The sequence below is a fragment of the Alexandromys fortis genome, unplaced genomic scaffold (genome assembly GCF_014885135.2).
Source record: "Alexandromys fortis isolate MF-2015 unplaced genomic scaffold, M_Fortis_MF-2015_v1.1 scaffold_34, whole genome shotgun sequence".
NCBI lineage: Eukaryota > Metazoa > Chordata > Mammalia > Rodentia > Cricetidae > Alexandromys > Alexandromys fortis.
Genome location: NW_026067933.1, coordinates 1792505 through 1807784, shown reverse-complemented (window position 1 = coordinate 1807784; position 15280 = coordinate 1792505). Strand labels below are relative to the sequence as shown.

General features: G+C 39.1%; 1 protein-coding gene across 1 annotated transcript; it reads left to right on the top strand.

Moving 5' to 3' along the window:
* Positions 1-586: 586 nt before the first annotated feature.
* Positions 587-11051, top strand: LOC126503932 (hyaluronidase-4-like). Its single transcript, XM_050145907.1, has 3 exons — positions 587-1519; positions 7584-7673; positions 10650-11051. The coding sequence occupies exons 1-3, from the start codon at positions 587-589 to the stop codon at positions 11049-11051; spliced, it is 1425 nt and encodes a 474-aa protein (XP_050001864.1).
* Positions 11052-15280: the final 4229 nt, after the last annotated feature.

The following is a 15280-nucleotide window of genomic DNA, read 5'->3' as shown; positions in this document are numbered from 1 at the left end:
CACACCTCCTCTGTGGTATTCCTTGCCACTGATCTCAGTTATCTTCTTATGTCTTTCACAGCCAGGTTAAGTGCTCCACTAACCACGCATTTTGTCTAGCATTTATTTGCATTGCCTTATCTTCTGTGTGGTGTGACATCAGTCAGCGTCCTTCATTTTAGTCTCCATTTCTTCTTTTGTAAAATGGGAATTCAATTACAGACTACTAAATAATGGTTATAGTAAAACAATGAAAGCATCTGAGTGTAATGCCTGATATTGGAAAACTTGCCAAAGTGATTGTATTATTTTACATCTGCTTTTCACCATGAACCATACATCTTACTTTTTATCTTATTGTGGACATACGGGGTTTGTAGTTTGTCGACACTGTCCCTGAGTAGAAACCTGACCATGACACTTGATTTTACATCTCAGTTCATTTATAGAAATCATTACGACTTTAAAATAAATGTGCTTTGAAAATACAAAGAAAAAACATTAACAGCATACATCCTTTTCAAGTTATCACTAACAGAAAATCAAATCTCTTCACAGGCCTTCTGGGGTACACTAAAGAAGAAGTGGTGTAAGTTCCTATCTTATCATGAAACTGTTATCTCAAGGAAAATTAAGGCTCCATGTTGTTCAGCTGCTCATATTTTTTATCCTGAAGTCTATCTCATCTCTAAAACCTGCCCGACTTCCAATTTACCAAAGGAAGCCTTTTATAGCTGCTTGGAATGCGCCAACAGATCTGTGTTTGATAAAGTATAATTTCACACTGAATTTGAAAATGTTTCAGATGATTGGAAGCCCTCGGCTCAAAGATGGGGAGCAAAATGTTACTATATTTTATGCCAACAAGTTGGGATATTACCCATGGTATACATCAAGAGGGGTCCCCATCAATGGGGGTCTTCCACAAAACACAAGCTTACAATTACATCTGAAAAAGGCTGCCCAGGATATTAACTATTACATCCCTGGTGAAAACTTCAGTGGACTTGCTGTTATAGACTGGGAATATTGGCGCCCACAGTGGGCCCGGAACTGGGATGCAAAGGATATCTATAGACAAAAGTCAAGAATACTTATTTCTGATATGAAAAAGAATATATCAGCTGCTGATATTGAAAATCTAGCCAAAGCAACTTTTGAGAAAAGTGCAAAAGCTTTCATGGAGGAAACTATCAAATTGGGAATCAGGAGTCGACCCAAAGGCCTTTGGGGTTATTATTTATATCCCGATTGCCACAATTATAATTTTTATGATGCAAACTATACTGGATCATGCCCAGAAGAGGAAGTTCTACGGAATGATGAGCTTTCTTGGCTCTGGAACAGCAGTACTTCTCTGTATCCTGCTATTAGTATCAAGAAATCCTTGAGAGACAGCGAACGTACATTGCACTTCTCTCAATTTCGGGTATATGAATCAATGAGGATCTCTACCATGACATCACATGATTATGCTCTGCCTGTATTCACCTACACACGACTGGGCTACAGAGATGAACCTCTGCTCTTTCTTTCTAGGGTAAGACTTTTCTTGCCTCCTGGTGGAGGATTTCGGCTGCATCTCTAAAAGATAAATTTTCTTCTTAATTATGCCTAGCATCTTATTCTTTCTAGAGTACTGGTCTGCTTAGACTCTTTCTTTATGCAACTAAATTTTGTTGTCTTGTTTGTTAACACTGTTTTTAAAGGACACACCAAAGTGTGAAGGAGCTAACATATGAGGCTAGTAGCTACTGAATTCCCTGCTACTGGCTGTTGTGGAATATTATTGAAACACTATGTGTTTAGCAGGCTAAGAAATTAGAGAGTGCATTTTTAACATAGAATGAAAGACATCCCTGCTTCTGTCTTCATCATTTCAAATAGAAAGAGAGGAGAATTTGTTTTCTTTTAAATATGTAATACCAGCTTTTACTAAGTAAGCTATATTCATGCCTGTAGTGGTTTAAAATTATAGTTAATTTAAAAGCAATTTTAAAGTATGAAACAATCATAAATTGGCGGAGCCATCTTAGACCTAGTTGCCTCTCTGAAAACTGCTCATGGAAAACAGGCAGAGTGGTATGGGCTTGTAAATTCAGTGGTGACCATGAGTAGCTTCACAGCCCAGGTTAAAGCTCTGAGAGAACTGTCTTTGTACCTGATTAGTTTCACCCAAGACATATATGTTGCCAGAGATCCCATCTGTTCCAGGATGAGTAACCTTTAAACTTGGCCAACTTTCAGCCTGATTTTCTCTTCCTTCATTGCCCCAGTCATTTAAACAGAAACTTCCAAGACAAAGAGTGGATTTGGGTACTGATGTATATATTTTTTTCTGCACCAAGAAAACCTGCAACCTGTTTCAGCCATTGCTTCATAATGCAATAGTATTTTAGCGTTTTACTTGCCACCAAGGGTTTAAGATATTTCAACAGAGGTGCTTCTTCTCATTCTTCAATTATAAGTATCAGTGGACCAGATGGCTAAAAGGCAAGAGATTCACTGAGTGCTTGACATCCTCAAGTGAATGTGTAGAAAGCACTCCAGTCTGGGCTTTACCATGCGTGCCCATTTGAAGGAGAAGAAGGAGCACACCGTGGGAGGTGTGGAAATTCTGTGGCTTTATCACTATCCAGAAGGTGAAAGCCTTCACAATGGGCTGAGACTCATCCTACCCATAAAAGTCATCTGTGAATACTGAATCAAGAATGGCAAGAGATCTTTGCTGGGAGGTTTGGAAAAGCTATCTAAAATTTTACAGGATAATACTGACTCTGGCAATGGAAAGTAAAATAGAGCATATATATGTATATATATACACACACACACAAAATATGGTATATACACACATATGTAGCAGAAAGTAAGTTTTAACTTTCTCTCTTTGTATATATATTTGTATATTTAGCTTCCTAATGTTTCTTTCTTCAGTGATGATTAATTTATTTTTGAAAATAAAAACCTAAAATTTAGAGGATCCATGCTCATCTGGAAAAGCAACTTAGTGTGTTGGCTCATTCTGTACACTGCACATGGCTTGGGTCACCTTTGTTTTTATAGCAATAGTTCAGAAATGCTACTCTTTCCTCTCGGGAAAGTAGCACCAGCACTTGGGGCTCTTCTCATTCTGAGAGGGCAGCTTTGTGACTGAAAACATCAGCATACAAACCACTGCACTCAATCTACCACAAAATCTACTCACAATTTAAAAAATGTGATGTTCGTCTGCTTCAAATTCTGAATGAATATGAGGGGCCTCCATTTCTTTCTCAAATATGTCTACAGTTTATTTTTTTAAAAATTTTTATTTTTTTTTAGATTCATTTATTTTGTTTACAGTGTTCTGTCTGCATGTATGCCTGCAGGCCAAAAGAGGGCACCGGATTTCATGACAGGTGATTGTGAGCCACCATGTGGGAATTGCTGGGAATTGAACTCAGGACCTTTGGAAGAACAATCAGTGCTCTTAACCTCTGAGCCATTTCGCCAGCTCCCTGTCTACAGTTTAGAATGCATGCATGTATACAGTTGGGGATGGTAGCAAATCTCTTACCCTTCCCAGAACCCAGTGTCTCAGTTCTTAACACAGAAACAGGGGATAAAGACACTATTGCTACCCCACTGATCTAACAAAAGTATGATAAAAACCAAATGAGAAAAGGTGTGTGAAAATTTGAATCCCTTTAGAAATACATGTAGAGTAGCTGTCATGTTAAAACAAGCCTTGAAGCACTTAGCCATGGACTCCCTAAGAATCCCAGGCAGCAGCCATAGCTTGGGGGAAATAATACAGAGGCACTACCATCTCATTCCACCAGGAAGATGGCTAGTACCACCAACATGTAAATTTAATTAAGACATAATGTGATGTTATGCTTTATAAAAACAATGAAAAGTGTTTCTGTGGGTGAAGATTTAAATGTTTCTCTGTGAGTAATTAGTTTCTCTGGCAACATACAAGGTAAGTTCTTTAGTGACTGTTTTTCCATTATGTCTCCCACTAGTAGATTATTTTCTAACATAAATTCTGGTAAGCACCAGGGACCCAAAACCAAGTATGGAGGAAGACTCTTTTAGGTATCCTTTCGTATACTTCCCCCCTTACATACATACAATGTAATCTGATTATATCCAGTCTCTTCCATACTTATCCCTTCCATTTCAAGTCCCCCCCCCTTTTTTTAGTCAAGTTAGTGGTACCTGGTTTTACGTGGCTATCCCTTGGAGCATGAGCAACTTACTAGTGGCCACACTCTCCAAGAAAATAAGAAGTCCTTCTTATCTAAAAACTACTATCTGTCAACAGCTACTAAGCTAGGAGTGGAACCACATGAGCTCCCTGGCCCCAATCAGCCTGGAATTTTAATTAGTTTGAACTTATGCAGGAAACCATAGCTGTTGTGAGTTCACACATTCAGTAAATACACCATGTAGAGGAGGCAGCATTTCCACCCATTCCTTCTCACCTATCAGCTCTTGTATTCTTTCTATCCCCAGTACCTTGATGCTACCTGAATGTTCGAATGATAGAGGGTATGGAGAGCTGACATAATGTCCCAATTAGAGCTGAGCACTCGTAGACTCTTATTCTCAGCACTTTAAACAGTTATGAGTTTGTCTAATCCACTGTTCACTGCAAAAACAAACTTCTATGACCAAAGTTATGAGTAGCACATATTTGTGGATATAATAAATACAAGTGAAAAAAATAAAAGTTTGACAATATGATCACTTAGCAAATTGCAGTGGTTGGTTTCTCTCGAGGACCTATGACCTTCTCAGTCACAGACCTTTGATTAGGTTTACATTACTATACCTGCTTTCCCTCTTGTTGAGTAGGCTACAAATCCAAGCTCACACACACAAAATAATGTCACAACCTTCTAACAGTTGGGACATTATTGTACCATTGGGCACATCTTGCCAGGGTAGTCAGTAGCAGTGTCAGCCAGTACTGAGATGGGTAAGACCATTGATATCTTTTTCTTCTCCAGTAGCCTGCATGCCATCTTGTCACTAAGAAAGTTAGCTAGCATGGATGGAGGAAGTTTTCTGGTTAATTCTAGATTGTTTTTTTTTTCTTTGTCCAGCAAACAAAGTACTCATTAACTTCTGAATCACTGATTTGAATTTGAGAATCATGGGCAAAAGCAGAGGCTTTGCTACAGCCGCTTTGTTCCTTGGCTTCTATGTTCATGAGATGCCATGCTTGAGGCTCCAATTCTTAGCTGGTCCCTGTACACTCCCAGAGGTGTCCTCTCAATGGCTTCCTTAGTGTGCCTTCATTTTTCTGTTCCTCAGATCACATCTGGTCTGTGATTCAATTACCACCTTGAACTCTGCCAGATGACAGTGAACTAAAAAGATGCTAACATTTTTTTAAAATGATACCGCCCCTTTGTTTTTTGTCAAGATGCTCTTTTAGACTAGTTATGTCTTTTATCTATCCCAGTAAATGCACTTTCATAATGATACTAAAGGAATGACATACTTAAAATAAACTAATATAACCTTAGATGGTATGGCTGTCATGACATAAATCTGTAGCTTCCATATTTAGTGAATGTAAATCAATGACATAAACACAAGATATAAATGCTATGTCCCATTCCTCCTTTGATAACACCACCTTAATCCTAAGCAGGCTCTTGGACTCTTCCTTATGACCACACGCTGTGATTGTCTTCTTGCTGGTCTTAAGGTTCTTTCAAAGTCAGTGGTCTGAGTTTTTCTTCCTTATGCGTTTGAGTCAACAGTTGTACATCCTGCAGTCTGCAATCTGAGCACTGCATAGGTAATGCTGCTTCTAATCACCAGGCTGTTGACAATTTTTAAAATCCTCTTAAGTATATCATCTCCTTTGAGCCCCAAAGAACCCCCTGCCACTCTTTTTGTTTTGTGGGCTGTCTGATATTATGGTCTTGGAGAACAGAAACGGATATGAACCAGAGAGGTAAGTCAATTCAAACCTAAGTCTCTCTTTACATTTCAAATGTCTCCAGAAAAATGTTCGTAAAAGTCTGTTTTAAGATAGACATTGTAAAATTGTTAATTTGAATGATGGACTATAGACGTGTCAGGAGAAATTCCTTAGGTATTGATGTGATAAAGTGGGCAAAATGAAGATAGTCTGATTTTTTTTTGCTTGTTTTTTCCTCCAACCTACCATTTTCTATTACTTAACTTACGGGAATTTATCTTTGGAGTAAAAGGTAAGTGTTTAGCAACCTTCATTAGAGGGAGAATGCATTATAATTTAATAAGCTAGGAAACCAGCAGTATAATAAATCTTATTTCCCCCTATGTTCCCTTGGTCCACAATCATCTCCGGCACTAAGGTAATCTTTGAATGATAAAACACCAATTTTTACTTCTGAAACCTCCGTCTCATTTATTTTAGCCATATTGGGAGAAATCCTTGTGGATTTGTCATTGCTTAGGTGAATCATACATAGATAAAGCCCATTATATCCAGTACTTAGAAATTAAATATAGAGCGTTTCAGTGGCCAAATATAAAGAATGGACAAAGTCAGAGCCTGGGGACACTAAGCGCTCTACCCTTGCCTGGTTCTAAGTTCAAAAGGACACAAGGTCACCTGAGTGACTGTACTTGTGAAGCTCCGCAGAGGTCAGAGGTCGGTAGTAAATTAGAGCTAAAAGGCTTGCCTCAAAAAAAGGAAATTCTTTGGGTTCTATTTATGTATTTATACATATAGTTAGCTTCTGAGCAAATATCCCCAGTCAATTTCAAATAAACAAACTGTTGGTGGCTATTTATATACTAATTGTTTAAAAAGTTAATATCCTGCCTATTAAGATGTAGTATTTTTTAAATACACACTTTGTTTATCCTTCTCTAATACATTACATCCCTATATCAATTTTGCCTCCCTCGTCTTCTCCTAGTTCCTTCCCCCAACCTCCCATCTCTCCCAGAGCCACTCCTCCTCCTTTCCCTTCAGAAAAGAGCAGACCTCCCAGGGAAATCAACCAGTAAGACTAGGTACCTCCCCTCATATTAAGGCTGGATGAGGCAACCCAGTAGGAGAAAAGGATCCCAAAAGGAGGCAAAAGAATCAGAGACAGGCCCTCTCCCACTTTTTTTTTTTTTTTTAGTTTTACAAGAAGACCAAGCTACACAACCATAACATATATGGAGAGGGTTTAGGTCAGACCATTGCATGCTCCCTGGTTGTTGATTCAGTCCCTGTGAGCTCTCATGAGTATTGTGTAGTTGATAGTGGGTTTTCTTGGGTAGTACATGCTCTTAATTCCAGAATTTAGAGGCAAAGGCAGGAGGATCTCTATGAGTTTGAGTTCAGCCTGATCTATATGGTGAGTTCCGGAGCAGTCAAGGTTACTCAGTGAGACTCTGCCTAACACACACACACACACACACACACACACACACACATACACTCGCAAGCACACTGTTGTATATGATCAGAGAATGTGGTTCTGAGCATCAGTCCATTTCATATGTATGTCACTCAGGGATGATATCTAGGATGTATTTGGGCTCAGCCTGAAATCTTAATTCCTGGTGAGTGGATACATACATCTTCCAATGACTAATTAACTTTGTTCTCTCCCATCTAGCAAGATCTAATAAGTACCATAGGAGAAAGCGCTGCGCTGGGAGCTGCAGGCTTTGTCATTTGGGGAGACATGAATTTAACTGCATCTGTGGTAAGTCAGTACCTCCAGGGTATACTGTTCCGATTTCCTGTAGAGATCACCCCAATCAAAACACTCAGGATTCCCACAGCAAGCCAGCTTTAGGGTAAAAGCCGAAAATCAGCACTTAGTACTTAGATAAGGCTAAAAATAATAAAAAGACAGCAATCATAACACTGATATTTGTTTGATGTTTATCATGCGTTAAGACAGGTTTTCTGTGTGTTTTGGATCTGCTCACTTACTGGCCATGTCGGCTAATGACTATTCTCTTCGACTATAGACAAGGAGATAAGGTGGGGGGAGGGGGAATCAAGGAGGTCATTAGGTGTTCAGGCTACTTTGTAGTAGAACTGTTATTAATGACCACAGATCTCTGAGACTGGATTCCTTGCCTTGACCTACTACATGAAATAGTGCATCCTACCTGGAGAGCTAGAAAAAAGATGCTAACTTTTACACCTTCCTATTGAAAGTATTTTCCCTTGTAGAGTAGCCAGCTGGAAATTGATAGCCTTTAAAACAAGGTTAAGATATATTTTTAAGTTTTTCCCAGCTGAAACAGCATTTACTTGAAGAACTCTTCTGACTTTCCTTAAGCCACATTAATTGCAGTCTCTTATTTATCTCCAGTTGTTCTTCATTTTACTTGTCTGAAGCATTACTATAACACGTTTAACCCAGACTTGTCAAGATTGTATCCTTCAAATCTGGGTTAAATTGAAAAAATAAGTCTATGTTAATTTTATTTTTAGAACTTTACTGGCTCAATTTGTTACTATTGAGACAATGTTCCTGAAAGTATTTGTAACCATGCTCACTGTATTAGTCAGGATTCTCTAGACTCTCTAGAGTCTAGAGGGAGAGAACCTATAGAATGAATATATATTCAATAGTCCAAATCTATTTATATTTACATACATAAAGGGGATTTATTAGAATGGCTTGTAGGCTGTGCTCTAGCTAGTCCACCAATGACTGTCTACCAACAGAAAGTTCAAGGAAACCATGACTACTCTTAGGACTGGAAAGGGACAGGGGGAGGGAGTGGGGAGAGTGAGAGGGAAATGGGAGGAGGTAGAAATTTCTCATAAATAAATAAATTAATTAAAAAAAAAGAATTCAGGAGTTATTCAGTCCATGAAGCTGGATGTCTCAGCTTGTCTTCAGTATATGCCCGAATCCTGAAGGAGTAGGCTCTAATTGGTGTGAAGGGGTGGACTTCCCAGTGAGTTAGAGCAGACAGGCAAAGAGAGAGCTTAGTTTCATTTTCTATGTCCTTTATATAGGCTGCCAGAAAGGTGTGGTCCCGATTAAAGGTGGATCTTCCCACCTCAAAGATCCAGATTAGAAGTGGTTCTTCCCACGCCAAAGGATTTAATTAAGAAAAAAAAAATCCCCCACAGGTGTGTGCCCAGTCATTTGAGTTTTAGTTAATTGCTGACATACAAAAGAGTTTCACAATAACCCGGAATGGAGTATCAGAGAGGTTTATTTATTTAGGGATAAACTCACAGAAAGAGTAGCAATCCACAGTCCTCTGTGTGTGCTGGGAACTGGAACTGAATCCAGCAGCCAAGAGGCCCGTGCATGCTTTTCACCTGCATTTATAACACATGAGACCACGTCCAAAGTGAGCCGGTATCTTAAAGGCTATTGGCTGAAGGAGTTCCCACAGCAGTTAATTCCAGATGTAGCCAAGTTGATATTGAAGAATAGCTATCACACACATCTATGAGCATATTCAGAGAGTCACAGGTTTAGCTGCTGACTCATGAGGAAGTGTTTCATCAGGAAACAGTATACACAACCTAGGTGACTTCTATGTAGAACACGTACTAGAAAACACACACAAATGACCCAGTGTTTCCAGCTTTTCTATATCTGGTTGTGTGTAGGAGTAGAACCTGCAACAGGTTATGTTTAAGTATAAGTAACTGAGAAGTCCAGAATGCTCTAGGGTCAACAGGAAGTCTGAACCTGATGACTCGGATTTTTTTCTTTTTTTTTTCACTTCTTTTTTTTTAATTTTTCCATTCAAAAATTTCCACTTCCTCCCCTCCTCCCATACCCCTCCCGCTCCCCCACTCACCCACCTTTTTCCCCATCCAGTCTTAAGAGATACCCTGCCCTGTGGGAAGTCCAAGGCCCTCCCCACTCCATCCAGGCCTAGAAAGTTGTGCATCCAAATAGACTAGGTTCCCAAAAAAGCCAGTACATGCAGTAGAAACAAGTCCCGGTGCCATTATCAATGACTTCTCAGTCTGCCCCCATTGTCAGCCACATTCAGAGAGTCCGATTTGATCACATGCTTGTTCAGTCCCAGTCCACCTGGATTTGGTGAGTTCCCATTAGATCAGGCACACTGTCTCAGTGGGTGGACCAACCCCTCGCGGTCCTGACTTTCTTGCTCATCTTCTCCCTCCTTCTGCTCTTCAACTGGACCTTGGGAGCTCAGTCCAGTGTTTTGATGTGGGTCTCTGTCTCTATCTCCATCCATTGGGGATGAAGGTTCTATGGTGATATTTGAGATATTCATCAGTGTGACTATGGGACAAGGCTAGTTCAGGCACCCTCTCCTCTGCTGTCCAAGGACCTAGCAGGGGAACTCAACCAGAAAGAACAACTCAGCCCTGAGACGCAGCCCGGCAGCAGCTCTGGTGTGGATTCTGCTTTGTTTGTGTTTCTTTCTTTCTCACGCTGCTCATTCATTGCCTTGCGAGCTAGAAGGAAAAGGAAAAGATGCATGAATTGAAGAAAAGCAAGAACCTCTATGTTGACTCCGGCTGGTTTGCTGACTCAGTTACTCTGCCTTACTGTTACATCTTCTGCCTCTAAGGCCTTTCTCACTTCTGAGATGAGACCTTTGGGCTACAGTAGGGTCCAAGAGTTTACCCACTAGGACAAAGCCATCTAGTTTTAGCCCAGTCTAAAGAGCTGCCTTCTGGGTCGAAAATATCTGATTGAATTGTTTTCATGCCTTCTCAGGAGAACTGTACGAAGGTCAACCGCTTTGTGAATTCGGATTTTGGGAAATACATAATCAATGTGACCAGAGCAGTTGAGGTATGCAGTCATCACCTTTGCAAGAATAATGGGAGGTGCATACGGAAGACATGGAAAGCACCTCATTACCTCCATTTGAACCCTGACAGTTACCGCATAGAAGCCTCTGAGGACGGAGAGTTCATAGTGAAGGGAAGAGCATCAGAGGCGGACCTAGCTGGGATGGCGGAGAACTTCCTGTGCCACTGTTATCAGGGATATGAAGGGGCTGATTGTAGAGAAACGAAAGAACCTGATAACGGCTCAGGGGTCTCCCCTCTCTCTATCTCAGTAATAACACTGTGTCTGCTAGTTCTAGCGGGTTATCAAAGCATTTGGCTGTGACATAATTGACTTCAAAGGAAATTGTGTCCTCAAGTAGAGTGTTAGGGAACAGATGAATTCCACAGTTGTTCTCTTAAGGGTTCCTCTGAGAGGTGTTGTAAGTCAACATATGTGTCACAGCATAAATAGCCACATATTACTGTATTTGCTACACTTCGGTTAGAAACCAGATCTAAGAGAACAAAGTCATGCACATTTTTTTCTTACTTGAAGATTTAAATTGTATTTCAATCATTCATTCTTCTTCTAAATGTACATACAGGATGATACACATGAATATTAAGCTTATTGATTTCAAGGAAATTTTCTAGATAGCAATGTATTTCAGGAACGACTACTAAGTAGTCAACGTGATTCAACAGATGGGGTCACCTCCATCATGACCTGGTTAAGTAGGTCATCAGAGAAGACTAAATTCAGGGTTTCTGTGCCAGCCAGCTTCTCCTGTGCCTGCTTCCCTGCTGAGCTTACTGAGGACAGTGTCAGCCAGGCTTCACCTGTATCTACTTTCCTGCTGAACTCATGGAAGACCTGTGGTGTGTCAGCTGTTCCCAACTCACAATGAAGGCCTCTCTCAATTTTCATCTTCCTTCACAGTCTGTATATTGCAGAAAGGTTGTCCAGGCTGAGAGTGTGCTGGATCTAAGAGCTCAAGCCATGTTGATAAAATGCAGCTGGTGACTTTTGAAAGTGAAATTGTTCTGATGAAAGAGATTTAATAAATGACACTTAAAAGGTGCTGTTGGAGAGAACGTCTATAAGAAAAACTAGCTACTTTTGTCTCTCCTTGCTCCCCATATGAATTTGGAGTAGTAGATTTGGATTTAGAATCACTTTAAACCTGATTTGAATTATGTTTTTACTATTTCTGTGGTGGTATAAATCTTAGCAAGTTTTTTTGTATTCCCCTTTATCATCTGAAATTTGATAATATAATTTTCACCTTAGCAAATTATTCTTGGGATTAAATACAACAATCTACTTTGCACTCTTAGATTTTTGGTCCGTGTAGCTGCCCAGGATAATCTCATGCTCACCAAAACAATAGAAAAGGTAATGATAAAAGAGTCAAGCTATTTCCTTTTGTAGCCAGGGACCACTTATAACCACTTATTTACTGTGGTGTGGTCTTGAGAGACACTCTCAGGATTTTCTTATCATAATGATAATTTAACAGGAAGAGAAATGCAAGAAAGATACAATGTTGATAAAGAAGGAATGAAAGGTTGGGCAATGGTGGCACAGTACTTTAATCCTAGCACTCAAGGAGGCAGAGGCAGGTGGGTCTCTGTGAGTTCGAGGCTAGCTTGGTCTATAGAGTGAATTCTAGAAAGCCAGAGATATACAGAGAAACCTTATCTCCAAAAGCCAAAAAATAATTTACAAAAATGATTGAAATTTGATGTCTCTCTCTTAGATGGTGCACATCTTTAATCCTGGGGAGGCAGAGGGAAGCAGATTTCTGTGAGTCTGAGGCTAGTGTGGTCTTCTAGAGCTAGTTCCAGAAGAGCCAGGGCTACACAGGAAAACCCAGTCTCAAAAACCAAAACTAAGTAAACAAACAAAAACAAAAAGTTCAACTCAGGATCCTTGCTTGTCAGAGATTAAGGCACTGAGAAAGTTAATTCTGAAATGTATGATACAAAGTTTTCATAATGCTGTGAATGAGAAGTATGATTACATAATAGATTATTTAAAAATTAATCAAAGATAATGTGATTAGCAATATAGAACATTTACAAAATTGAAAGGATAACCAAAGAAATTACCGTATACTTACACTGGTAACTTTTGTTGTAGTTTTTCCTAATATTTCTTGTAAAATGACTTTTATATTGTAATCATAATATATACATATTTTATAAACTGTGTGTTCCAATTAACAATGTGAGTGTTTTTTTATAATCATTTCATAATTTTCATGCATATTATTTAAAATGTCTTTTCCAGGAGAAGGAGGGAAGGTAAACTAAGCAAGTGATTTAACACTTATTTTTATTTTGAGTTAGAGTCTAAGTTAGGTAGTCTGGCCTCAACTTTGTTAAGTAGCTGTGAACTGAAGTGTTCAGAAGAAGCCACACCTATGTCAAAGATTTTTACAAGGCTAGCTGACTAATTAGAACTTCTGAGACTGTAAGGAGCTGGAATGTGGCAGGCCAGGAACTAAAATATATCAGAATATTTTTAGCACCCTTCGTAGTCATTCATTGACTACTTAAATTTTGTGACAATAAGGTAAGTATTTTTGGAATGTATGTATGTTGCAGTATGGTGATGCAACCTACCTAAGACAGAGAAGTCCTGAGGCCTTGAACCTTTTCTTCTGAAGCTCAATTGAGCTATCTTTTCATCTGATTTCAGCAGAAAATACAAGACATATAAATAATTACTCAATTATTTTTCATTTTGCCAACTTAAACAGAAATTTAACTTACAATACTATTCTGTTACAAGGAGAGCCCCTTTGTTCTTTCCTGCCACCCGACTAGCTTAGCCCCCGAAATAACTACACAGAAACTGTATTCATTAAAACACTGCATGGCCATTAGCTCTAACTTCTTATTGGCTAACCCTTACATATTAGTTTAACCCATCTCCATTAATCCATGTATCGCCACGTGCCAGTGGCTTCCTGGAAACTCTAACTGGTGTCCATCTCAGGCAGGGGGGGCGGGGGGGGGGATCCATGGCTTCTCTGACTCTGCCCTTCTTCCCAGCATTCAGTTCTGTCTTCTCCACCTACCTAAGTTCTGCCCTATCAGGCCCAAAGCAGTTTCTTTATTCATTAACCAATGAAAGCAGCATATCAACAGAAGAACCTTTTATACCACTATTCTGTCATCATGAACCCTGAAATTATTATTTTTAACTTAAATACAAAAGAACTATTAAGTCAACTGATTGATCAACTAGCAATGCTCATATTTAGGAAATGTTAGAGAAACATCAATTCCCAAGTCTAAAAAAGGACCTGTACAATGTGAATCTGGAACATCTGATAACACAAAGAAAGAATATAATCCATGATCACTAGGAGAGCATTAGAAGCAGTCAGGGACCAACTTAAAGTTCCTCCCATTAAAATTTATTGCTAATCAAAATAAACAACAACAGACACAGAGACACATGCAAAAAGCAATCTCTTGCTGTCAAAGCCATCTTTGGCAGTCAGTAAAGAAACAGCAGTTATGTGTTGAAATAAATGGAATATATTTGTGTCACTGTAGTCAAAACAATGCCATTAAGTAGGTGGATATTTCTGTCCCACCAGTCTGTTCCCCCCAAAATGCATGGATATTTCTTATTAATTTTTTAAAGTTAATTTTTGAAAGTTCAGTCAATAGCTTAGGCTTATTTCCAGTTAGCTCTTGTAACTTAAATAACCCATTTCTATTCATCTATGTGTTGCCATGTGACTTGTGGATTTTAGTTCTTTCCTTGAATGTCTGTTCCTTCTTGTCCCCTGGTAACTCAGGTCACCTTCTTCCCAGAGTTCGCTCTGTCTGGCTCTCCTGACTATACCTTCTGCCTAGCTAATGGCAGTTTAGCTTTTTGCTAAATCAACCAGAAGATGTCTTGGGAAAGACACATCTTTACAGAGCACAAAAAGATTATTCCAGAATACCATTAAAACAAAAATCCCTTCCTTGGCTACATTTGAAGGATGTTAAGGGATCAACTTATTACTCTGAAAACCAGTAATAATGAGCAAGAATCAGCCACTTATCCTGCATTTACTATATGATTATATTTAGGGATAACCAACTAGTGGAGGTAAATAAATGAAGAAGGTATGATAAATTAGGACATAAACATTTTGACGTCACTGATTTTATAGTCATTATTCCCCCCCCCTTTGTTTTTCAAGACAGGGTTTCTCTGTGTAACAGTCCTAGCTGTCTTAGTACTCACTCTGTATACCAGGATGATAGTCACTATTTTTATGTTTGTTATTTAATGGGTGGAAGCATTGGTAGTTAGTGGCTGCTAATGTCCAAAAAGGAAGTTCACCAAAACATTTTACATCATTTAATTGAAGTGGGGAACGACAACCAAGAGTAATCCTTCCCATATAAAGTTTCATCAGGCTTCAAATTCTAGCTTGGAAACTAGTGCCTAAACACTTATCTCATTGGAATGCCAATTTTATCAAAAAAAAAAAAAAAGAACCAGGGAAGCCAGTGTGAAACAACATATACAGTATGTAAAGTAATGTGTACTCTCATAGA